Here is a 26554-nt window from a genome sequence, read left to right on the forward strand (position 1 = left end):
TCCACAGCATGTATGAAGACGTTTCTTGTGTGACTGATGGCATATTTAATCAACTCACTGAAGTTAGAGCAGCTCACGGTGGCCGGTTACGCATTGTTTTTCCTCGAACTTTGAAAACCAGATGCCAGAATTTGAACAATGTTAATACTAATAACAGAGTTTATATATTGTACAGGGTTGTGGGTGAAGAGAGCACAGATATGTAGCTAGTGGGTAAAACACTGCTCAGTCAAAAGTAGTAAGATGTTACTGTAGCTGTGCCGCATGATGGTGTTGCGCTTTGATTTTATAAAACGTACCTCATCAAAAAGCTGCAGCATAATAGTCAGGACATCTGGGTGGGCTTTGTCCACCTCATCAAACAGGACCACCGCATTCGGACACTGCTTCAACTGCTTCGTCAGCTGACCACCCTCCTCATGACCCACATAACCAGGAGGAGAGCCAATAAACTTCGCCACCTGAGAGAGAGAGAGAGAGAGAGAGAGAGGTATATGTACGCACATATATTTTGTCATTTCAACAATATCTCGCTTTGAAACCAATTTGAAATACAAGCTATTCCAAATATTTTTCTTATTATATATTTATTCTGCACATGACTGATTGGGCTAGCACAGATCCAGCCCAGAGCTCTGAAACTCAGAAACTGAAACTTTGTTGAAAGTTGTCTAGCGAGGAGGAAGCTAGACATTCCCATTCTTAAGGGCAAGGCAGACCTGCCCTCACCAGGAGAGACTGTATCCATGGTAGAACAAGCAAGGCAGTGGTTACTCAAACGACACGAGCGAGCAGCAATGTAAAAATACAGAGCCTGACTTTACTGGCCTTTACTGGACTTTACTGAGTTTACACTGGAGGCCTATAACGCTAAGAGAAGGCTTGGGCCTGGAAGGTCATCTGTTTTGATCCCCAGGAACGTCAGGGGATTTAGGATAGAGAGTAAAAAAAACAGCACTGTCTCCTCCCTCAACATCCACTGCTGAAGTGCCCTTGAACAAAACACATAACCCCCAAATGCTCAGCAGGTGCTGAGGTATCTACCACCTCTCTGGATGTTTGTGTATATTCAGTGCCCTTAATCACCAATACATAAGGGTGTGTGTGTGTGTGTGTTACCTCATGTTTCTCCTGGAATTCAGACATGTCCATTCTAATAAAACCCTGTTAATTACAAACAGTGGCACAACTCAGTATTACGGTTCATATGAATAAACATATGTATAACTTTAATTTATATTAATATATCACTTCTTTCACTGTGATACTGACCTTCTTGATGTCTTTGTGCATGTAGCGCGCCACTTGCTTCGCCAGCTCAGTTTTACCTGCAATAATATAAACACAAACTGTAAACACTCAAAAACTCATCCATGCTTTGTTTTTTTTTTAATTCTCTGGAATTATTTAACTCCCCGAATGCTGAACCGTGAATCAAGAAGACATACTCTTAACACATTTCTGTCTAAAAGCAGCTTGTCCAGGAATTAGATGATGAATCTTGAAAGGCGTGGCTAAAAATAACAGAAAAATAAGTCCTTCCTTTCTTTTTGTTTGTAATAACATGCAATTACACATTAACAACAGTTGTAACACGTTGTCACATACGGATTAAGCAGGTGTAAACACAGATAGGTATCAACTGCGGTTTTAACCAGAATACTGTACTGAATTTCTACTGTATAATGAGCAAAATCTTACTGTACGACCTGAATACAGCAAGTTAATGTGCATTCACCCCATCCATTTAGATATCACTGCATTTAACTACATAGTATTATTATATACAAAACTCTATTTACAGAAACAAACCTCTAATTCATACATAGACTATTATCCATGATGTACCATTGCCCACCAATAAAATGGACTAAAACCACTTGTTACATGAGTTGTTAATATGTAACTACACAGTTATTACACAAACAATATCAAGTATGGCACAAAAAAAAGCATTGGCAACAAGCCACTACACTAGAACTTCACCCCATTAGGCAAACAGAAGAGCACTGACCGATAGAATGTGATATTTGAGAGAAGCTGCACATGGCGTGAATGTTCTGTGCCCACTTCTTTTTAGGAGGTGCTAGATCTAAGGTATCAGCTTTTTTTTAATGTTTACTTTCATGTTATTTTTATAACAAACATATATTGCACAACTTTAATTTTATATATACATGTTAAATTATTTCTGTAAAGTAATTTGAGCTGATTTATGTATGGAAGGTGCTGTACAAATAAATCTATTATTATTATTAATATCACTATGATTCAAGCATCTAGTGTTTAAGGCCATTCCAGAAGAGTAGGGGGCACAAACAATCACTTCCATCCAGAAATGCTCAATGAGCCTCTACTGTAAACTTGGCCAAACCTAGCAACAGTTGCTAGAGAGCCTTTGTGGGCGGAGACTGGATCGGCCAAAGACGATTGGTTTATGAGACACTTTGTTAAGTCTGCAATTGTCTTTCCTCTTAGCGACTGATAGCAGGGTGTGTTTTTGTTTTCCTGTTTTTATGGAGGTCTGTCATTTCTCTCTCTCTCTCCCTCTCTCTCTCGTCTCCTGTCTGTCTCACTCATCAATTCTCCCCCCATATCTCCCTGGCTGTGTAAAATATTCCTCTTATGAATTTTAATATACATATATGGTAAGTGGGGGGTGCTGTTGAATATTGATGCTGGTGGTCAGAGAAGCTGGAGGCAATAAAACGGCAATATGAGGCATTCAGCAATCTACATCAATCTCCTCAAACAAACAAACAACTGTCACAGTCCACCAGTGTATGTGTGTGTGTGTGTGTGTGTGTGCTTTTTTTTGTTGTTTTTTTTTTATTTTGTGAGGGGGACATTTCCAGAGGGGTGTCTACGACTGTGTAGGACAAAACAAAAGGCCAATATATGACCAAATATAAACAGGCGAAAAGTGAGGATCGAGAATAAATAATTTCACAAAGCATTACTTTTACAGAGAGTCTTGGTAATGGACAACTGATGGAGCTAATTCAGTTAATACGGCAATATCTCTCAAGTGAGTGGCTCACAAGAGAGGGCGAGAGGGACGTGAGACCAAAGACAGTTTGGACAGTTCACTAGAGAGAGAGCGAGAGAGGGACATGAGAACAAAGACAGTTCACTAGAGAGAGAGAGCGAGAGGGACGTGAGACCGTATAAAGTGTGGACAGTTCACTAGAGAGAGAGCGAGAGGGACGTGAGACCGTATAAAGTGTGGACAGTTCACTAGAGAGAGAGCGAGAGGGACGTGAGACCGTATAATGTGTGGACAGTTCACTAGAGAGAGAGCGAGAGGGACGTGAGACCGTATAAAGTGTGGACAGTTCACTAGAGAGAGAGCGAGAGGGACGTGAGACCAAAGACAGTGTGGACAGTTCACTAGAGAGAGAGCAAGACGGACGTGAGACTGAAGAGAGTGGACAGTTCAAGAGAGAGAGAGCGAGAGGGACGTGAGACCGTATAAAGTGTGGACAGTTCACTAGAGAGAGAGCGAGAGGGACGTGAGACCGTATAATGTGTGGACAGTTCACTAGAGAGAGAGCGAGAGGGACGTGAGACCGTATAAAGTGTGGACAGTTCACTAGAGAGAGAGCGAGAGGGACGTGAGACCAAAGACAGTGTGGACAGTTCACTAGAGAGAGAGCAAGACGGACGTGAGACTGAAGAGAGTGGACAGTTCATGAGAGAGAGAGCGAGAGAGGGACATGAGAACCAAGACAGTGTGGACAGTTCACTAGAGAGAGAGAGAGAGAGAGGGACGTGAGACCGAAGACAGTGTGGACAGTTCACTAGAGAGAGTGAGAGAGGGACGTGAGAACAAAGACAGTGTGGACAGTTCACTAGAGAGAGTGAGAGAGGGACGTGAGAACAAAGACAGTGTGGACAGTTCACTAGAGAGAGAGAGAGAGAGGAACGTGAGAACGAAGTCAGTGTGGACAGTTCACTAGAGAGAGAGCGAGAGGGACGTGAGGCCGAAGACAGTGTGGACAGTTTACTAGAGATAGAGCGCGGGGGACGTGAGAACGAAGACAGTGTGGACAGTACACTACAGAGAGCGAGAGGGACGTGAGAGTGAGGAGACTGTGGACAGTTCACTAGAGAGAGAGCGAGAGGGACGTGAGAACGAAGACAGTGTGGACAGTTCACTAGAGAGAGCGAGAGAGAGACGTGAGAGCGAAGACAGTGTGGACAGTTCACTAAAGAGAGAGTGAGAGGGATGTGAGAGTGAGGAGACTGTGGACAGTTCACTAGAGAGAGAGCGAGAGGGACGTGAGAGTGAGGAGACTGTGGACAGTTCACTAGAGAGAGAGCGAGAGGGACGTGAGAACAAAGACAGTGTGGACAGTTCACTAGAGAGAGTGAGAGAGGGACGAGAGAGGGATGTGAGAGCGAAGACAGTGTGAACAGTTCACTAGAGAGAAAGCGAGAGGGACGTGAGAGTGAGGAGACTATGGACAGTTCACTAGAGAGAGAGCGAGAGGTACGTGAGACCGAAGACAGTGTGGACAGTTCACTAGAGAGAGCTCGAGAGGGATGTTAGAACGAAAACAGTGTGGACAGTTCACTAGAGAGAGAGCGAGAGGTACGTGAGACCGAAGACAGTGTGGACAGTTCACTAGTGAGAGCTCGAGAGGGATGTTAGAACGAAAACAGTGTGGACAGTTCACTAGAGAGAGCTCGAGAGGGATGTTAGAACGAAGACAGTGTGGACAGTTCACTAGAGAGAGAGCGAGAGGGACGTGAGAGTGAGGAGACTGTGGACAGTTCACTAGAGAGAGAGCAAGAGGGACGTGAGACCGAAGACAGTGTGGACAGTTCACTAGAGAGAGCGAGAGGGATGTTAGAACGAAGACAGTGTGGACAGTTCACTAGTGAGAGCTCGAGAGGGATGTTAGAACGAAGACAGTGTGGACAGTTCACTAGAGAGAGCTCGAGAGGGATGTTAGAACGAAAACAGTGTGGACAGTTCACTAGAGAGAGAGCGAGAGGGACGTGAGACCGAAGACAGTGTGGACAGTTCACTAGAGAGAGCTCGAGAGGGATGTTAGAACGAAAACAGTGTGGACAGTTCACTAGAGAGAGAGCGAGAGGGATGTTAGAACGAAGACAGTGTGGACAGTTCACTAGAGACAGAGTGAGAGGGACATGAGAGTGAGGAGACTGTGGACAGAGACATTACCGATTCCAGAAGAGCCAAGGAAGAGGAAGACGAGAGGATGCTCTTCATCGTACCAGCCGTTCTCCTTCCTCCTGATGGCTGAAAACAAGACGGATGGAAGAAGAGGATTATAATTATATTTATTATTATTATAGTAAACATACACCCATCACACACAATAATAACAACAAAGACAGATGAAGTACATAATGTTGATCTGGTTACACTGGCCCCATAACCCAAGCTGACCATTGTCCACCTTCGTCAACACCTACACTGGGCATGAGAGTATAGTGAGCTGGTGGAAACAGGGTGGTGCTCTGGGTGCTTTGTATGTGGAGGTCATTACTGGTCCTTTTCCACTGCGTGGTACGTACTCTATTGGACTGTACTGGACTCAAAACCCTGTCTCTAATGGGAACAGCGGGTTTTGGAAACCACAACGATGGCAGCAGTATTGTTATACATTTACTCATGGTGTATTGTCATGTTGTTGTTGTTTGGGACTGAACACAGCTGCGTCATCAGTTCAGACAGATCAGTAGAGTTTGTTCCTTCCTTGTTGCAGCGTCCAGCTCTCGCTGGATTCTTTCATCGGCCACTGATCCAAGGTGCATTTGAACCTCTTCAAAAGACCACGGCGTAATTTTACGAGCTGCCGTCGTGAGTCGGATAAAAACAAACGTGATCTCTGCTGCAGCTGGAGATTTTACAGATGGAGAGTTGGTGCTGGTCGTCTGTGTTGCGTGGCGTAGAGTGACGACTCTCTCTGGACAGTCAACGCTCTGCAAGGTTTATACGTCACGGTTTAGTCCCTACTCGACTCGCTCTGAACCACGAGAGAACAGCCACTAAACAAAAACCCGCTTCCAGAACCAGGACCTGATTCACCTGGTGGAGAAGCAGAAAAGCTGAGCAAATTGAGTAGACACCATGCAGTGGAAAACAGTAAATTGACACGCACCATCTCCCTAAACATTGCAGACCAAGTAGGATCTTTCACGGCAGCAGTGTTCCCTAATGGCAGTGGTTTATTTGGGCAGGATAATGCTCTGCGCCACACTACAAACAGTGTTCAGGAATAATTTAAGGCACGGGAAAAAGGCTGTTTAGTGTTGCCCCTGCTTCCAAACTGCTTCAAAACTCTTCAGATCTCAAACCAAAGCAGGGTCTGTGGGATGTGCTGGGAAAACAAGTCAGATCCATGGGAGCTTCACCTCCTTCATAGGAAACATTAAAGGTTCTGGTAAGGTCTAACTAACTGCACTGTGTTATTAAAGTTGGCTGAAAGACACTGAGTAAAAGTAAAAATGTCTTTCTTCCGCAGCAGGGAATGATACTCTAAGCTTTAGGATGGTCTTATTTGGAGGGGCAGCTTTCTTACATCCTTCTTTTAAGGCAACCTGCGTCTTCAGATTCATCATCATCTCAGAGGATATCATCATCAGCACAAAGTACTAAAAACTGTAAGAACTAAAAAAACAAAGGAAGACAAGGCAAGCAAGAAACATATAGAAAAATAGAAAGAAAGAAAATCTCAAAAATAAAGAAGGATAACAAGAGGAAAGAAAGAAAGAAAACAGAAAAAAGAAACAAGTAAAATGAAAAACAAAGCATGAAATCAAAAAAAGAGACAAAGGAAATTAGAAATGAAGAGGACGAAGACAAAAGAACAAAGAGAAAGAAAGAAATAGAGGAAACAAAAGGAAAGAAAGAGACAGAGAGAGAGAGAGAGAGGTGCAATACAAGCTGTAACTAAAGATGAAAGAATGAAGAAAGAGGAACGAGGGATAAGGAGTGATAGAGGGATGGAAAGATAGGATGGAAAGTGAAAATGCATGTTCAGATGCACACAAACACACACGACTCTTTCTCTACCTCTCTTCCTTTCGCTCTCTTCTCTGGCCTCCCCCGCCTCCCTCCCTCCCTCCGCTCTGCCATTAGCTCAACGCTAATTCCATTAGCCTGCTCCATGCTGCAGCCGGCAAATCACGTTAGCATGGATCCAGCAGAGGTGCCTCAGGAACAAGGGCTACGATAACACGCCGTCGCCACGGAGACCAGCCCTGTGCACAAGTGTGTGTGTGTGTGTGTGTGTGTGTGTGTATGAAAGGGATGAGCCGTAATAAATGCGAGACAGCAGATTGGGGTAGTTTTTGGGGTAAAAGGAAGGTGGGGGGTTAATGGTGGGGTCAGATGGGTTTGTGTAAGTTTTGCTCAAAACGGAGTTGAGCTGAAACAGCAGTCGAGAAGAGAGAGAGAGAGAGAGAGAGAGAGAGAGAGAGACACAGACAGACAGACAGACAGACAGAGAGAGAATTAGGAAAAGATGGAAAGCGTACAACAAAGAGAGAAAGACAGAAAAAGTGAGATAGAGAGAAAAAGAGCAAGTGGGTGTGTGAGAGAAAGAGGGAAAAAGGAGAATGAGGGAGTGAGAAAAAATGAGAAAAAATGAGAAAAAGGGAGTAAACAAGAGCAGGTGAAATTAAAACTAGAGCAAACAAAAGTGAGAAAGAGGGAGAGAGAGTGAGAGAGAGAACCTGAAAAAAAAAAACGTGAGTAAAAGCAGATAATCCCCAGTAAAAGTGGTTTCTGGGTTTGAATATTTTCTCCACTGTCTCTGGGCAGATACAGAGATACGGCACCTTCCCCCATTGTTCAGGTTTTCAGAGCCGCTTTGATTCTGCTCTGCTTCTGACGTCAAATGCAGAGACTTTAGAATCGCTCCACCCCCTCGTCTGAGTCTGTCCAATCACAGCGCTGGACCCGTGTTTATGTGAGAGCGTGAGGACGAGGTTAAACGCAGCAAAACCGACAAAACGAGCACGGAGAAATAAGAGCACTGAGTAAAAATGGAGAACGAGGAAAAAGAACAGAGCGAAAACGGCTAGAAACCAGAGCTTCTGCTCCTCACTCCTCACTGCAGTGCGCTCGGGGTCGGGGTGAACAGCGAGCAGCTCGTTATCATTTAAAGGAACAGGGCAGTTTACACAACACTGAAATACATCTGTGGCATTTCATAGTCCACATTGTGGCACTCCGACCAAAACAGGTCACAGGTGTTTCATTAAAACCCAGAGCTGTGTACCATGAATGTTTTCTGTCTTTTCATTCTCAGGCCGTCACAGTATGTTATAATCATGTTCCCGTATTAAAGGGACGGAAGAGGTATCGTTGGGGGTACCAGTGAAATGTACCTCCCCCAAAGACGAGTGTAATTTCAGAATGTACATTCATTCATTCATTATCTGTAACCGCTTATCCAATTCAGGGTCGCAGTGGGTCCAGAGCCTACCTGGAATCATTGGGCGCAAGGTGGGGAATACACCCTGGAGGGGGCCAGTCCTTCACACACAACACAAACACACACACACATTCACTCACACCTATGGACACTTTCGAGTCGCCAATCCACCTACCAACATGTGTTTTTGGACTGTGGGAGGAAACCGGAGCACTCGGAGGAAACCCACGCAGACACATGAAGAACACACCAACTCCATACAGACAGGCACCCGGAGTGGGAATCGAACCCACAACCTCCAGGTCCCTGGAGCTGTGTGACTGCGACACTACCTGCTGCGCCACCGTGCTACCCTCAGAACGTACAGCTATGGGAAAAGAAGAAGAGACACTAACGGAAAGGTTTTATTGTGCTTCTTCCAGGTGTCAATTAGAGCTCTGACGTGGAAAAACAGGTGCTGTGTTTGTTGATGGAGCCTCATTTGCATATTTACGAGATCGTGACATCACTGAGAATATCAGCCGACAGAGAGCATTGCAACATCTCAACTATGGCTAAAGAAACAATTAAATCGTAGCTTGCCCCTCCATCCTGCAGCCAAATTTCTACAAGCAATGTTCTCCTCCAAGCATGTTGAGGCATTGTTGACAGTGGCCGTCTTTTCATGTCTCTGAGGAAGAATGTGCTGTGATTATTGTCTCAGATTTATGACATCATGGATTGACGTGACTTACCTAAAGGGTGGAAGTGAATTTGAGGAGAAAAATATTTTAAATTATTATTATTATTATTTACAGATTCATTTTTTGCTGTTTTCTTTTAAATGAAAGTAATACATAGTGCAGTTTCTGCAGTGCTGAGCCTGGAGCAGCAAAAGCGAGAGGCTCTTTTCTCCCTGTTACAGCTCAGTGGAGCATCGCAATGACTTTAAAGCTGAGATTTTAAGATAAAAATACTACCTAGTGTTGCTTTAAAGAGGTTTGTATTGGTCAAAGCTCATAGGGAAGGGTTTAAAATCTTCATTTCAGGGTCGGTATCGGTAAAAGGAAAAGCTGTATTGTGCCATCTGTAACCCGAATGTAAGGTCGTGAGTAGTGCATCCACTCGGAAAGCCAATTACAGTTCAGCATCTCAGCATCCAACCCATTAGAGCTGACAAAGAGCAGAGAGAGAGAGAGAGAGAGAGAGAGAGAGAGAGAGAGAGAGAGAGAGAGAGAGAGAGAGATGCTGATATCATGTTACAGAAAACCTGGGAGGAAGCACAGGAAATGAGCAGAGAGTACTGTATGAGTGCACAAGCGAGTCTAATGCGTGTGTGTGTGTGTGTGTGTGTGCGCGTGTGTTTAGTGCTCTGTCATTCGTCATAAAGATGAATCTTGAATAGCCCACGGCCGTGTCTTCTCTCCTCTCCCCTGATAACATACAGCCGCCATATTTCTGCAATGGAGAGCATTGTGTGTGTGTGTGTGTGTGTGTGTGAGTCCCTCAGCCCTCCACGAGCACCATATTTCAGGAGGGCTGTCTGTGACTGAGCCATTCTCTCTCAACTTTATTACACCGACTGAGTGTGAGGGACACTCCCTGAGGACGGAAACACACACATACACGCTGAAAGACACACACACACACACACACACACACACAAACACACACAATACAAGCCAGAGAAACAGTCGAAAAATACAGAAGTGTACAATAACAGCAGGAATGGAGGCGAGGTGGGCATCAAAATCAGGGCAAAGTGTAACATGTCCTCGTTTCCCACAGCCACCTTATCTAGAACCCTCTGAGTATGTGGGCGTGAAGGAACATTGGAACTCTGGATTGTAGGAGAACATTATTATGGATGGATATATGTATAGACCTAGAGAACAACCTGAGAGTATAGCACAGTAATATGCCCCTCAACACTTTCCCCATCATTCCCAGCCAATCTGGATTTGACTCTAGAGACTGGGCCAAGACCGGGTCAGAATAATGGCCCTTCTACACTAAAAGTTCCCTTCAGGATTCTTAGAACCTTGGTTCTCTCCAGTGAATTCCAGCAGTTTTGATGAGAACTGAGGATACATCTTCAGCAGGGGGCGCTGTGGGGGGTCGTTCCAGGGTTGTCCTCAACAGGTTGTTTGCAGATGATGTCACACCACTTAATGAACTGGGATCTCTACAGACCCTGGAATAAAGCCTGTGTTTTGCTTCGTTTATAGTCACTAATAAATCAGAAGGAACATGTATCAGGAACCAAACGCTGTTGTTCATGAGGGAAAAATGAAACTGAAAAACGGCTCAAGACGAGTTAAGTTCAGAACGATACGGAGGCAGCTTCCTGTTATAGAAGCTTCTTGTTTGAACGAATTTCTTGATGTTTTAAATCAGTCACCAGCGAAGACACAGCACCAACACAACTGTGTACAACACACACTCACTTCTCACAACTGTATGTGCTGGAGCTTTAGATTCACCACGGTCCTGTTCCACCTTAAATGGTGCAGCGAGTGCCAGTGTGTACTTGACGCACCATTTAAGGTGGAATGAAAAGCTGACTTGATTGTTCGGTCTCTGAGGAGCGAGTGTTGTTTATTGCTTAGTTCTGTTGGGGCTGTGTATTACTGGTGATGGACTTATAACCTAACGTTACTTTAAGTAAACAACCGTAGGGTTAACATCAAGAGGTGTTATCCATACAAAGAAGAAAGAAAACCACACCACAGTCATCGTGGAGCTCCGAGATACTGGGATCAACCAGTCTCTGTAAATAGTGTATGTCTCAGTATGTTTCTGAGTTTTCAGGAGTTTCCTACAGTAGTGCTCCTCGCACCGACACCTCTGTTCTGTTTATCTCTTCCTTCCCTGAGGCTAGATCTTCAACCTATCAATCAAATAAAATATAACACTCTGTAAATGACTCACACAGCTCCACTGCTCCATAACGCTTTATTTGAGGCTCTGAGCTCTTTCTGGAGTTTCCTTCTTGACTTGACTGTGGACAATGTCATGGTTTCTGCTGAAGAACCGACTATTTTTTGGTTCCAGGTAATTTGATTATACTCTGACAGTCTGATAATACTCGTCCCAAAGGCGCTCAGACTAAGAAATTCCTATAATGTCCAGGAATATCCATCCTGGGAGTTCATCCCTTAGATGGCACTGGGAGTTTTGGACCATAAACCCACAATAATGCCTATGTCCAGGACGTCTGGAGCCCCTCAGAGTTCCTTAGTGGTTTGGAGCAGACCTGCCTGTTTTTAGAGTTCACCCCAAGGTATATACAGCCCAACAACGCCCAGAGTCTTTAAGGACACTGCCATTTGCTCTAGTACTGTCACCAAGAAAGCCCACTACTCCCTGTCCCAAGTGGGCCAAATGAAGACACTGAAAGTCTGGAAGTGGAAGAGCAGTGGGTTGGACGATGTCAATGAGGCTTGGAACCATTATGGAATAACATTCATTCATTCATTATCTGTAACCCTTATCCAATTCAGGGTCGCGGTGGGTCCAGAGCCTACCTGGAATCATTGGGCGCAAGGCGGGAATACACCTTGGAGGGGGCGCCAGTCCTTCACAGGGCAACACACACATTCACACCTATGCACACTTTTGGAGTCGCCAATCCACCTACCAACGTGTGTTTTTGGACTGTGGGAGGAAACCGGAGCACCCGGAGGAAACCCACGCAGACACAGGGAGAACACACAAACTCCTCACAGACAGTCACCCGGAGCGAGAATCGAACCCACAACCTCCAGGCCCCAGGAGCTGTGCGACTGCGACACTACCTGCTGTGCCACCGTGCCGCCCGCTATGGAAGAACAATAAACAGCAGTATCACAGTAAAGTCCATCCCAGTACTGCTCCAATCCTGGGCGTCCAGCACCACTCACACATCCTCAGGTTTCAGGGTTTGACCCTAGAGATACTGGACCAAAGTAAACAAGTCCAGAATTTGGACTCAGAAGCAGCGACATGGAAAGATCAGCGGATGTCTCGCACAGTAAGGAGCTGGACGTTGTCTCCACGAGGCCCGAGATTGCCAGGGGACAAGCCCAAGTCAAATGAAGACAAATGGACCCAAAGAGCAGTTGTTAGGTCAGGCCCGAACTTCTCCTGTCCAGCCCCTCAAATAAAATAACATAAATAAAAAAAAAATACAAAGCTCTCCTGGGGTAATGCATTACACAGCGCAGCAATCAGTAAAAATGCCCTTGATGCGCGGCGCATTCTTCCGCACGTCTCCCACTTTGCGTCGCTGGGAGCAGTGATCCGAGGACGAGAATGCAATTTAGCAAGCCGTCACGAAGGGGCCGTGCGACAGACTCTCTGACTCTCCCTCTCCCTCGGTTTCCCTCTGTCTCGTTCTCCTCCCTCGTTCCGTCCTTCAGCGCACGGGAAAGGGGACACCGACATGGCGGCTCAAAGACGTCGGGGACGTTTGGGCGTCCAAATAAATGGAGGGCGCTGTTTTCAAGGTTAAGATAATATGGTTTTGATATGCAAATGTGGCCTAAAAGCCAATCAGAGCCCAAGGACATACAGAATTGATATTGACCTAATTAACACACTAGAGCACCCAGTCAAACATGATGCAATAGGTGCAGTAACACATATATTACAAGGTAATAAGGCATGTGTAACATAGTAATAGTTATTATTAGTAGGTCTCGAGACACACACACACACACACACACACACACACACACACACAAGGGGGCACTGAGGTATGTGTCTGTGTGTATGTGTGTGTGTGTGTGTGTGTGTGTGTGTGCATGCAGCTTCTCTTTGTCTGGAAGGGCAAAGGGCTGGTAATGACATTAAGGAGGATAATCGCCTTCAATAACTTTTAGCCCCCGAGAGCTAAAGCAAGATCAATCTACAGCTTCCTGTGCGCCTGTGTGTGTGTGTGCATGTGTTTGCACCTGTGTGTGTGTGTGTGTGCGCACAGCATAAGATAGCATTTCTGAATAAATGATATATTTCAGTGACTATCTATAAGAATTAGCTTAGTAGACGAATCTAATAATAAAAGGAATTGTGGAGCAGCTGCACATGAGCCTAAGTTTACAATGTCCAATGCCAACTGTCGGCTAGAGGCGTATAAACCACCCGCTGCACCCCCAGAACCAAGTACTCTGGAGTGACGGATCTCCATCCCGTACCTTTGGGAGGAGTTGATGGTGCAGAACTAATAAAACAACGTCAGTACCTGACCGCACTAATAGTGTCTGGGCTGCCATCAAATCCTCACAGAGATGTTCCACTGAGTAATTTCAACTCTGAGTGTTTTTATTGAGCATCGGAATTTCTGGCTTTTTAGGGTCAGTATTGGTGATAATATTTTTGTATCAGTCAAGTCCTAATTTAGGATCTTTCCGTATCACTTCATATCTGAGTGTGTCCTGGTGTCTCTCTACCTCACTCTCTTACTCTTTCTTTGATACCAGTAAAGTGTGTGTGTGTGTGTGTGTGCCTGATATATTCACTATATTAGTTCTAAAGGATCAATATTCTGCTGCTTTAACGGTCACTGTGCTGGGCTCAAATTGCTTTCAGGACAATTTGCCACCGCAATAACTGACCATTTATCAAATCACTTTTAGAGAGAGCTGCAAGCTCCCACCTCTCTCTCTCTCACACTGTCTGTATTCTCTCTCTCTCTCTCTCTCTTCCCCCTCTTTCTCTCTCCTACACTCTGTATTCTTTCGCTTGCTCTCTATCCTACTATCATTCTCTCTCAGTCTATTCTGTCTCTCTTTCTATTTCACTGTATTCTCTCTTTCTCTCTCACACACTCTCTCTCTCTCTCTCTCTCTCACACACACACACACACACACACACACACACAGACACTCTCTCTCTCTCTCTCTCTCTCTCTCTCTCTCACACACACACACACAGACACACTCTCTCTCTCTCTCTCCTAAAACTATCAACTGTGGTTTTCTTGATTTTAATATTCAGTAAAGAACACACTCATAATTCTAAATATTTTACACACACACACACACACACTCAAATCGATCGATAAACAGTAATATAGTGTATTTATTGGGGAGTGTGTTATTGTGCTCTAACTCATCTTTCTGCTCTGTCCTGGGAGCCGTACACACACACACACACACACACACACACACACACACACACACACACACACACACACTGAGAGAGAAGTCATGGTTTTTACACATTATGGGAAAATCAAAGAAAATAAATAAATGATTAGGAGATAAAAATGAAAGATACAGCACCATTTTTTTGACAGAACCTACTTCTCTCTCTCTCTGTGTATGTTAGTGTGTGTATTTTTTCTCCACACACACATACACACAACACCCACTGCTCTATACACAAAAAAACATGCAGTCGCACCTACTAAGTTCAGTCTTAGAAGCTGCTTGTATTTTCTATTTTCCACCACAGGGAGAGAGAGAGAGACACAGAGAGAGAGACAGAGAGAGAGAGACAGAGAGAATGAAAAAAAGATGAGGGATGGCTAAAAAGGAGAAAGAAAGAAACGTGATGTCAAGAAGAGATGGAGTGATGGAGGAGAGAGAGGGAGAGAGGGAGTTTTTTTCTACTCAGTAATTGAGTTACGTGGCAGCTCTCGGCTGAAGACCAAGATCAGCAGCAGCTGTGCCTCACACACACACACACACACACACACTCTTCCACCTGTGTCCCTCCTAACCCCGCCCATTAATCTAAATTAACCCATTATATACAGAGAAGGGGGGAGTAGAGAATGAGAGCAAGAGAGAGAGAGAGAAAGAGACAGAAGAGCTTACTGGGTTTATAATCTCTCTGTTCACCACAGGTGGCGCTAAACAATTATTTTTCCTGCAGCACTTCAGAAAACATGAGATAAAATGAGCCTCTGATTCTGCTCCGCTTCTGACGTCAAGTGCAAAGACTTTACAATGGCCCCGCCCCCTTGTCTTTCCAATCACAGCGCTGGACCCGTGTTTATGTGAGAGCGCAAAAACAAGCTGAAACGCAGCAAAACAGACACAACAAGAGCGGAGGAACAAGAGCACTGAGTAAAAACAGAGAAAATGAGAAGAAAGAAGAAAGAGAACTGAGTGAAAACGGCTAAAAATCAGAGCTTCTGCTGCTCGCTCCTCACTGCTGTGCGCTCGGGGTCGGGGTGAACAGCGAACGGCTCATTATCATTTAAAGGAACAGGTGCACAACAGGGCTGATCTTTGTGTGTCTGAATGCAATGAAATCCTCACAGAGATGGTCAAATGTGATGTGGAAAGTGTTCTCAGAGCATGGGCCCGTGACCAATTAATAACCTTCATTAAGTAAGGACTGCTAGACGAGCCGGTATCTCCAATCTTCTGGCTCTAAGGTGTTTCCACTGTATCCCCCTCACCCCAACCCTCCACGGACACCCCCTCTACCTGATGCCACCATGTTGATCGCCCCCTCCTGGCCTATGATATGTTCCTTCAGGCGACGCTCCAGAGGGAACCTCCTCCTCTCCTCCGCCTCCCTCTTCTTCTTCTCTTCCACAAACTGAGAAAGAGAGAGAGAAAGAAATAATATTAAATATTATATTTGTTTTTTAAAAACATATATTTGTGTTTTCAAATATTGAAACACAGCAAATGAATAAATATTGTTGATAGAAATAATCAGGCGTCCCCAAACTTTGCATAAAACAACCATAACAACAAACATGTTATAGTTATAGACATATTTCTTTTGATCACACACACACACACAGTCCAAGTCTCAAGTGTTGTGATACTCATTTAGTGATTAAACGTAATCCATCTCTCTCTCTCTCTCTCTCTCTCTCTCTTCCCATATCCAGCGCTCCATCCATCCCCACTCCTGCTTCATTTCAGGCAATAAAGAAGCTGCCCCAGAGCACAGGGCAGAGCGAGTGGACGCATTAAAGCCCCTCCAACCGGACCACTACTATCATCTCTCTATCCTGGGGACCCCAAAATCTCTCCCTTCTTACTTTCCTCTTTGCTTTCTCTAACTCTTTTTACCTTTTCATTTCCTTCTACAAGGGGCTGCAATCTCTGGACGATTCAGTTGGATTAACTCTTTGGGAAAGGTGTCAGTGAATCAGGGAACCCTAAATCCCTTCCTGGGTTCAGATTGAGAGTCGAGGTACGAATCGACTCAATTATGATTCTTCAGACAATGATTCAGTCAGTTATGGGTCAGTTATGATGCTTTTCGAAGTGACTCAGTGTGAGTGTCTTTAATTTCCATCATGATTTGATTCAGTTCGATTATGATTCTTTATGATATGACTCAGTACCATTATGGGATTTTCCCTTTTCATCATGTTTTGATTTAATTCGATTACCATTCTTCAGAAAACAATTCAGTGTCTCATCTGATTTTCCATTTTTAATATGATTTGACCGAATCGGATTACGATTCTTTAGGAAACGGTTCAGTGAGTCATCTGACTTTCCATTTTAAACATGCATCAATTCAGTTAGAGCATGATTCTTCAAGAAACGATTCAGAAAGTCAAGGTATATTCCATCTTCCATGTGTTTCATTTCAAATAAACTATGATTGATTTTTTTTTTTTAGGAATTGGACTCAATTGGATTAGGGTTCTTCAAAATCAGAATCGGGCCTGTTCTGAAAAGCCACCACAGTTCAGTTGGTTTTGAAAATTATGGGACAATCTCCAAATATTTGGAAGCTCTTTCCTAAAGATTTCAATGTCCATTTTAAAAAGATTTTTAAATTACAGCTTTGATTGTTAGCATTCTCCTCCAAGCATGTTGAGCTGTTTAGTGACTGCGTTAATAGCAACCGGCCAGCTCTGAACCAGCATGTGTTATAGAGAGCCCAGGCAAGTGGGTGGACCTGGCAATGAATGAATGAATGGCCAAAAACAACTCATGCTCTAGTGAGCAGCCACTTTTAAATTCGACAGGTCCACAGTGTGTGTGTGAGACCCAGACCACTGAAAGTGATCCAGGGCCCTCAGGTGGCCCCCCTGCTGCTCCTGAAGTTAACAGGATTACCACCCATTAGAACTTTAATGCAGGCTAATCTGGATTAAGTTAGTTAAGGATATACATTACACTCACACAGGTGATCCTACACATCAGCCCCTAGAAGCCCCCCTCCAAAGCCCACTCCTCTGAATGTGTACACCCACCCCCATGACCCCCTCAGCCCACTGCAGTTAGAAATACAAAGTTTGTACACATTCATGACATCAGCCCGACCCCCTCCGTACCTTGCCCTCCCACTCCTTCAGCACTGCGCTCATCTCTCCTTCTTTGGCGTAGGCCAGCGGAGTGTGTCCCAGCTCGTTCGCCTGCAAGGGGTTGGCACCTGCACACAGAGATCAGAGGTCAACATCGAGGTGGTGGGGGGTCAAGCTGTCAGCCCAGTTAGGGGGTCAGCGTGATAGGAGACCCCTTAAAAGTGTGCCGGGGTAATAATAAAAACATGGGATTGATCCTATAGGCAGGGGGCATCAGGACAAAGAGGCCATGCCAAGGGACATCCGGGTATCTATCTGCATACAAGTGTGTGTGGGAGTGCAAGGCTTTGACAAGACTCTTAATTTGATTAAGTGTAGCATTAAAGCATCCTTTGGTGTCTGGAAAGGTGCGATATAAATGTAACTATAAAGTTTAAATTAATAAAGCATCCTGCTCATATTTCTACAGAATTTTTAGAAAAATGGACAGACTTCCCCTTGGTATTGAATGTAGCTTAGTAACCCGTATGTGTGTATCATGTTTTGTTGTGTGTATTGTATATTGTGTGTGTAGATGCTTTTAAATGCATTACTACCTTTGTGAGGACACACTAACCTGTGTTTACATTCTATAGTTTGTGTGTGAGTCTGTGTGTGTGTGTGTGTGTGTGTGTGTCACTATGTTTGTAAACACTAAATGAAACCTCAAAAATGTGGGGACAGTGTGTGTGTAAGATTTTGCTTTTGGATGTAATACTATCTTTGTGACGACAAAATGACATGGAAAATGTGGGGACATTCTGTGGTTTGTGTGTGTGTGTCTGTGTGTTTGGGGCACATTCCTTTTTGTAAATTGTATTTGGAGTGAAAATAAACGCTGAAAATATTTGGTAATGGGGACATTCTCTTTGTATGAGTGTTGAGCAAGTTTTGTGAGTGTGTGTGTGTGTGTGATATAGATATATAAGATATAGATATAGATATATAAGAGTTATAGTTTGCCAAGTTTCTTCATTTAATCATGTGCTGTATTTATTTTCTATGGCAGAAAAAAAACATAACAAAAAACAAAAAAAAAAAGGTGGACTTCTCTTGTGAACTGAATACAGCATTAGTTAGTGTGTGGTACATGTATAACATGCTTTTGGTGTGTGTATCAACGTCTGCATGTGTGTGTGTCTGAAGAAAACCAGACACCCCCACCCTCCGGCCCAACTCCGAGCCCCCCACTGCTCTTCTGCTTACTCAGTTAAAACAGGCTGACAGCTCCGGCGCTCCGGCTATTGTCCCCTTATTACAGCACCCTGTCACAATGTGTGTGAGGCGGTGGGAGGTCAGTAAAGACGCTGGTCACCGTGGCGTCCAGAGCCACAAAGGACATGGCTATGTACGCTACAGTGCAAAAGTCAGAGACCACCCTTCATTCAGTCCAAACAAGGACAGCGCACAGGAAACATGGAACAAGCAACAAATGCACAATGCCCTCGGGACGTACAGCTGGACCAAGACTCACCGTCTCCCTCCCAGTCTCATCTATTTATTTTAAAGGGTCAGTCAAATATAAATGAGCACATATCATATCTGTCCACTCTCTCAGCTCCTCTGACCAAACAGGAGCACTTTGTAGTTCTACAATTACACACTGTAGTCCACCTGCTGCGCTGCATACTTTTTTTTTACAATGGTCAAGTTCTTTCAGACAAATTAGAAACACAGTTAACCCCCTGAATGTGCTTGTACTCAGGTTAGAAGTGTCGCTATGGCCAGCTTTTCATTTCACATCAGAGATACTGCAGAGAGCTTCGTCCATGTTAGGTTTTAAAAAACATAACAACATAACCCCGACTGTCCCTGTGTGCGAAATGGCTCCATATCCATTATTCCCTAAATTACTCACTATACACTGCACAATTATAGAGAACTGAACTCAGGAGGGTAGTGAACGATTTGGGACACTACCTCATGCAGATACATGGGCTGTACATTTGTTGCTGCAATGAATTGTGGGATTGTTTGCGTGCACTGAAAATTGTCCACCATGTTTACAGACACTACTACAAAATGGTGGCTCCCCAAATTAATACACTATATAGTGAACTGTGCACTAAACTGGTTTCATAACAAATTTTTCACGAACAATACCAAATAACAGCTTTTCCCCTGGTACAAGCAGTCAGAGGGCTCTGTCGTGACACCCCAACGACTGTTTCTAGCGACAAATCATAGTTCGGACAACTTGTTCAGTTATTCCTTACTAGGCCTGGACATGACTCAATATCAATATATATATCGCAATATAAAATGCTTCAATTACAATTATATGATTTTTAAAAACATTTTCCATATTTCAATATACACTATTTACAGCATCGGTCACTGACTGTCAGTTCGCTGCCCTCAATTTTTAAGTTAGTTTAAAAATATTAATATTGAAAAAGGCAAGAGGTTAATGTTTGATGAATGTCATGTTTTCTGTTTGTTCTGGGCATTTTTTCTATGGCTTTTATGTTGTTTTTATTGATATCAGAAATATATCGTATCGACTGAATTTAGAAATATATCGTGATATACATTTTGGCCATATCGTCCAATCCTATTCCCCACAAGCTTTAAGGAACATCTCAGGTACAGACGGGTCAAAGTCGACACACGATCTGCGACACAATGTGACCCGAGTGCCTTTGTTCCCTCGTCTTAACCGAGGATCAACGTAAGCATTAGCTCCCTGCTCCACGTAAGGAGGCTAATCACCTGAGTTATTGATAAAACTCTAAACACGGCCAAGCAAACTGTCCCGATCGATACGGAGCGGACATAAAACAGGGAAAGTAATAAAGACAGGAGGCCAGCTTGTCCTCCCTTTACACCTTTCGCTCATCTCTCTCTTTCTCCCTCACAGATAATAAATAGCATCATTTAGACCTCTAATATCACACACTCACATACAGCCCCCTCTGGGCCCTGGGTGCTAAAGAGAAGCGATACTAATGATTGGACGACCCTCTGAGACACACACACACACACACACACACACACACATTTAAGGCCTTCCTCTTATTGAGAGGAAAGAGAAGCGATGGGTTAAATAATTAGTGATAGGTACCAGTCACTAAACACTGCAGCGTTTACACGCCCGCTCTCTCTCTCTCTCTTTGTTTTCCTTTTCTCTCTATGTCTCTCTACCACTCTCCAGCTGCCTGCATGTGAGGGGGGACTTGGTAGTGGCAAGGATTGTTGTCTGTTGCCCCCCCTAAGGGCTAGGGGTCAGGGGTTAGGGCTCGGATGATTAGTCACCTCCTACAGTGCCTAGAGCCTGGAGCCGGGTGCTTGGAGGTTCGTCCCCAGCCAAGACAAAACGCTCTGGCAAAGGTAACGGAGCAATTCAACAAAAGTTTGAGTCCTCTTTTACATTACATTATATTTATTGGCTTATAACTGTTGTTACTGCGTAATTTTATGAGCTGTGAGTCGGATAAAAACAAACGTGATCTCTGCTGCAGCTGGAGATTTTACAGATGGAGAGTTGGTGCTGGTCGTCTGCGTTGCGTGGCACAGAGTGACGACTCTCTCTGGATAATCAGCGCTCTGCAAGATTTACACCCCATGGTTTAGTCCCTACTCGACTCGATCTGAACCACGAGAGAACAGCCACTAAACAAGAACCCACTTCCAGAACCAGGACCTGATTCACCTGGTGGTAAATCAAAAAAGAAGAGCCAAGTAGGACCCATGCAGTGGAAAGGCACCATTAGAAGCTGCTGGAAGTGCTCCAGAAAGCAGTGTCTTTATCAGAGTAAGTGACATAAACTTTTCACTATTTCTGATTGGCTCTTTAGGAGACCTGACATCACATAAGCCAAATTCAGCGTCACCCACAACCCACATTTATCTCCAACAGGTAATGGTCAGAGTATGAAAATGAGGGGACAGTGGCTTTAAAACAACTATGAAATCGTAAGACATAACTTGTCAGATGTTGAATGATGTTGTAATCTGGCGGCGAGTGTGGACACAGCAGTAGGAAGGTTCTATTAGTCAATTAATCAAATATTGGTCAATGGTTTTATTGATTAGAGCAATATAGTGTTAATGACAGGAAGATGGAGAGCTGTTTGATCGCTGCAGAGTGTGGATCAGTGTACTAGCATCTCATTCCAGTTCTTTGTTTGTTTGATTGTTTGTTTGTTTTTGGTTGGGAGTCGCTCAGCTGTCATTTAGAACCACTTTAATAAACATGAGAAATCGGCTGCTGTCATACCTGCAAACTCTCCAATCTCCTCAACACACACACACACACACACACACACACAGGGAGAGGGATCTGACCGCAGGGCTGGTCAGGCGCCTTATTTCCCCTATGAGCGGCCGGACATGAGCGTGCTCCTCTGCCCTTCATTCATCACCGCTGTCCTGGAGGATCTTCCACTCAGTCGCCTGGCACATGGGGGGCTTTAGGACCAGAGTAGACCCCCCTACACACACACATACCAATATTTAAAGCATGAGTTTTTCAGAACCTCAGTGGCTTTGTATGAAATGTTTTAATTGTTCACTATAAAGAAACTTAGAGGAACTCCATTTCCTGCACAGTAGTAGTAAACAGAACCAGACGTCACCATGTCCACCAAAGTAGAGCCACAGGTAAATCTGGTTCTGGAAGCGGGTTCTTGTTTAGTGGCTGTTCTCTCGTGGTTCAGAGCGAGTCGAGTAGGGACTAAACCATGGCGTGTAAACCTTGCAGAGCGCTGATTGTCCAGAGAGAGTCATCACTCTACGCCACGCAACGCAGACGTCCAGCACCAACTCTCCATCTGTAAAATCTCCAGCTGCAGCAGAGATCACGTTTGTTTTTATCCGACTCACGACAGCAGCTCGTAAAATTACACAGTGGTCTTTTGAAGAGGTTCAAACGCTCCTTGGATCGGTGGCCAACAAAAGAATTGAGACGACACCGAATACATTTCAGGAGGGGAGCAGCTGTGGTAGTGGAAAAGCTTGTGGAGCTGTGCCGAGGCAAGTCAAGCCGATACCATGCAGTGGAAACATGGCATAAAGCCCTGTTTGTAGTGGAGGTTTTTCTTAGGGAGACAGTAGTGAGACATTTTAATTGTCCCCTCTGTGAAGACATGCCTACAGGAGTCTCCTGCATCAAAAAGTCTCCTAATCAAAAATTAATCGAATTATACCTTCAGAACTTCTAATTGATTTAATCTCACCTATATCCATTAAATAAATTTTTCTTTTAACTTCATATTTTCATGTTAATTCTGTTAATTCATCCCCACTGTGTTTATGCACTGTCCCTTTGAGGAGGAGAACCTAAACACTGAGGAGGACCGAGCGACTACAGCAGCTTGTACCAAAGATCTCAGCTACTGAGGCTGTGTTGTTTATGCCACAGTGGCAATGCTCTTATCAACAATTCCCTGATTTGACTCACAACTGCAACTCTGAGAAGGCAACAGTAAGGAATTCTAGCTGCTAAATTTTATTTAATTTTTTATTTTATTATTTCATTACTATTTAACTGCATTAATGTATACGGACTAGTGCTGTCATAACGTTATCACACGCTAACGTACGTGGGAATTCAACATGCATTCATTCATTGTCTGGAAGCTCTTATCCATTTCAGGGTCGAGGTGGGTCCGGAGCCCACCCGGAATCACTGTGCACAATGCAGGAACACTCCTTGGAGGGGGCACCAGTCCTTCACAGGGCAGGAATTCAACATCTTCAACATCGTTTTTTTATTAATAATTTCCATAATTCACTCACTTTGCAGAGTCTAGTGACATATTTGGGTTTTATTTAGTGACGTAAAGCAGAGTCGCTACTGTTGAGTTCAGAAGGCCTACATTTTATTTATGTAGTATTAAATATTAAATATGTATTTAATATCATCACTAATGCTCTCACACTCAGCTCCCATCTCATCTCCTTTTTTGATCCACAATTTGTGCTGTAGCCTTCATTTTCTCTATTAAAGCTTTTGTGTCTAATGCTAAATATCTTCCTGAATCTTGTACTCGGCAAATTAAGAGACATTAATTCAAAAATCACCAAACTCCACTGAGATATTATAATACATTTTTTAAATCCATAGACATTTCTACGTTGATCTTAGATTGATACTTTTGTTTGCACTTAAATTGTCCATAATAAATAGCCTCAGTCTTAAGAAGGGACTGTGTGATTTTTTTTTTTCAAAATTTACTGCTTTATTTATTGGGATCAACAGTCTTAATAAGTCCATACTGAAAAGTAGACTGGCGCCCCCTACATTTTCTGTAGTGCACTGCAGTTTTTGGCTGTTCATTGGACCCCTTCCAAACAGACCTCCTTTCAAAACATGAGAAAAGAATCACTGTGAGGAAACACGACTCAAAACTCAACAAGATTGAGGAAGCACAATTCGCAGTGTGGGAATTCGCATCAGTACATTTGGGCTGAGTTTTTCTGGTGGCCTTCAAATGCTCACCGCACAAGCAGGTTTCCAAACCTTCGGACGAGCAGATGTCATCTCTTGGACTGATGTTTCCCGACACCTGACGCTGCTCTGTCTGCGGGGGCGTGACCACCAGCCGCCGAGACTTCTAGGTAATGGGCTTTCTACAGGGCTAATCCGATTGTCCGTTTGTTCTAGGTTTGTTTGGGAGTTGCCTTTTTTTCTATGAAAGTGCATTTGTTGCCGGTCATTTCATTCCTGGACGGAGATGTTTGGGACAGTGGTGACACTTAAAGTGGGCTTCTAACAGCAGTCTGTGTTTTGATTCGTCCTTATGTTCAGCCTCTCTCTCTCTCTCTCTCTAAGGTGGCTTATTTGCATATTTGAACGCAGGAGTAGGGGGCGGAGGTAAATGATGTGAGTGTTCTGCTATATGGAAATTTAATTACAGTGACTCTTGTCTAACATCGTGTGTTGTGAATTCCAAACAACGGAATCATAACTCCCGAAGGGTAACTTGACGATAAAAAAAAAATACCAAGGCATTTCAGCATAATCTGGTGTTTAAGTGCCATGGGAGGCAACAGTGGGTCTGTTGTGCTACTCCAGCTCCAGCCCCTCGGACCCTGAGGAACTCATACCTGAGAGGCGTGGGGGCACTCCACTCTAGAGGAACAGGGAGGCCTTGCCCTTAAGCGAGGGAATATTCACCAAAGGTGGTCAGGCATGCCCCAAAGAGCAGGTATGATTTGGGTGGTGGATCATTCTGGGGGTCCTGACCATTGAAAAACAGGGTGAAAAGGGGTAACAAAGTATGCAGAGCACCTTATGAATCACAGTCTGTAACTGTAGAACTACAGAGTGACCGGTGTGTGGTCAGTTGAGCTGAGAGAGTGGACAGTGTGTGCAGAAATGAGGTGGTTTTAATATCAGGCTGGTTCTTAGCCCCCCAGGGCTCTTATAACACACCACTATAGATCACATAACACACACTTCCTGACGCCCCCCTGGGAGAGGGTCAACCCGCCTGGAGCTCGTCCACGCCGGGGGTGAAAGGTCAACTTGTGCATAACTGCCCCAGGCAACAAGGGCCAGTTGTTTAAGGAGCTGGGGTCCGGTGAAGGTGGGCGTCTCTTCTGATGCTCGACTCTGACTGGATGTGATCGACTGTTTACTGCTTTACTCTGAGCAGTGTGTGGTCAGGCCTCGGTCAGTGTGCAATAAGATAGTGGTCAGTGCTTGGTCTGTTTTTGGTGATATTGTAGCCAGAGCACAATAAGATAGCGGTCAGTTTTATGGTCAGGAATTGGTCAACGTTTGGTTAGCACTTACAATAATGTACAATAAGATAGGGGTCAGCTTTTAGTCAGATTTTAATCCTATCATGGCCAGTGTGGAATAATGGTCAGTATTTGGTCAGTGTTCGGTCAGTTGTTGGTTATAACGTGGCCAGTGTACAGATATTCCTCAGTGCTTTTCTCAGTGTGTGTTCAGACTGAAACAAGTGTTTGTTCAGTGTTTCAGAATTTGGTCAGTTCCTGATCAGACTGTGGTTAGTGTTACTATCAGCAGGTTTATTCACTGTTAGTGTGTTTTCATGTGTGTTTGTGGGGTTCGTTCTGACCTGCCTCCAGCAGCATGCGGACGGTTCGCAGGTCATCGGCGAGAACAGCGTAGTGCAGTGGAGTACAGCCTCGAAAACTCACTCTGCTACTGAGTCGGCTGCTGAACTCATCCTCCCTACTGACCAGCACTGACCAGAGAGAGAGAGAGAGAGAGAGAGAGAGAGAGAATGATAAATTGAAATAGGAAAAGAAAGATGGTAAGAAATTAGAAAATTGAGTGAATGAGGAGGAGGTAAAGACAGTGAAGCAGGAAGGGTGGCGGGAGATGGAGGCAGTTAGTAGTGTAATAAAGAGTGGTGGAGATTGGAGGGAGGAGATGGAGGGATGAGTAGAGGAATAAAGGAATAGGGTGGTGGAGAATGGAGGTAGGAGATGGAGGGAGGTGTGGGGGCAGAGGATGTAGAGATTCAAAACAATACAAGGTTTTAAATACATAACACCTGCAGACTGTTCACCCTCTCACTCACTCACTCATTCACAAACACACAACCACATTCTCACTCATACATTCTTTCTTTCTCTCTCGTGCTCTCACCGTCACTCACACTCACCCTCTTACAATCTCACTCACTCACTCACTCACTCAAATAATCACTCACTCATGTCTCACTCGTTCTATATTTCTCTCACATTCTCTCCACTCCTTGTACCTCTCCTCCTCTCTCTACCAGCTTCTGGTTACAGTCAGATAATTTAATGAACAAGACTTTTCTTTTCTTTCAGTCCGTCTTCCTCTGTTTCTGTCTCTCCTCCTCTCCCTCGCTCCCTCTGGTCCGAGTGTGAGCTCTGGTCAGTGTTTGATCGTTTTTGACCGTAGTCGAGCAGGTTTGGGTCAACACTTGGGCAGAGACTCCTTGGTGTTTTCTAGGATTATGAT

The 26554-nt window shown here is 44.3% G+C and overlaps 1 protein-coding gene across 3 annotated transcripts in view; it reads right to left on the reverse strand.

Moving 5' to 3' along the window:
• Positions 1-26554, reverse strand: part of clpb (ClpB family mitochondrial disaggregase) — a 52050-nt gene that overhangs the window by 8444 nt on the left and 17052 nt on the right. For all 3 annotated transcript variants that reach the window (XM_066666440.1, XM_066666455.1, XM_066666447.1), the window contains exons 6-12: positions 25677-25805; positions 17635-17732; positions 15812-15926; positions 5192-5269; positions 1273-1328; positions 1120-1164; positions 300-461 (exon numbers count right to left, since the gene is read on the reverse strand). In XM_066666440.1, coding sequence (XP_066522537.1) covers positions 300-461; positions 1120-1164; positions 1273-1328; positions 5192-5269; positions 15812-15926; positions 17635-17732; positions 25677-25805 — 683 coding nt within the window. The remainder of the gene's footprint in view (positions 1-299; positions 462-1119; positions 1165-1272; positions 1329-5191; positions 5270-15811; positions 15927-17634; positions 17733-25676; positions 25806-26554) is intronic.

The sequence above is a fragment of the Hoplias malabaricus genome, chromosome 1 (assembly GCF_029633855.1).
Source record: "Hoplias malabaricus isolate fHopMal1 chromosome 1, fHopMal1.hap1, whole genome shotgun sequence".
Taxonomy (NCBI): domain Eukaryota; kingdom Metazoa; phylum Chordata; class Actinopteri; order Characiformes; family Erythrinidae; genus Hoplias; species Hoplias malabaricus.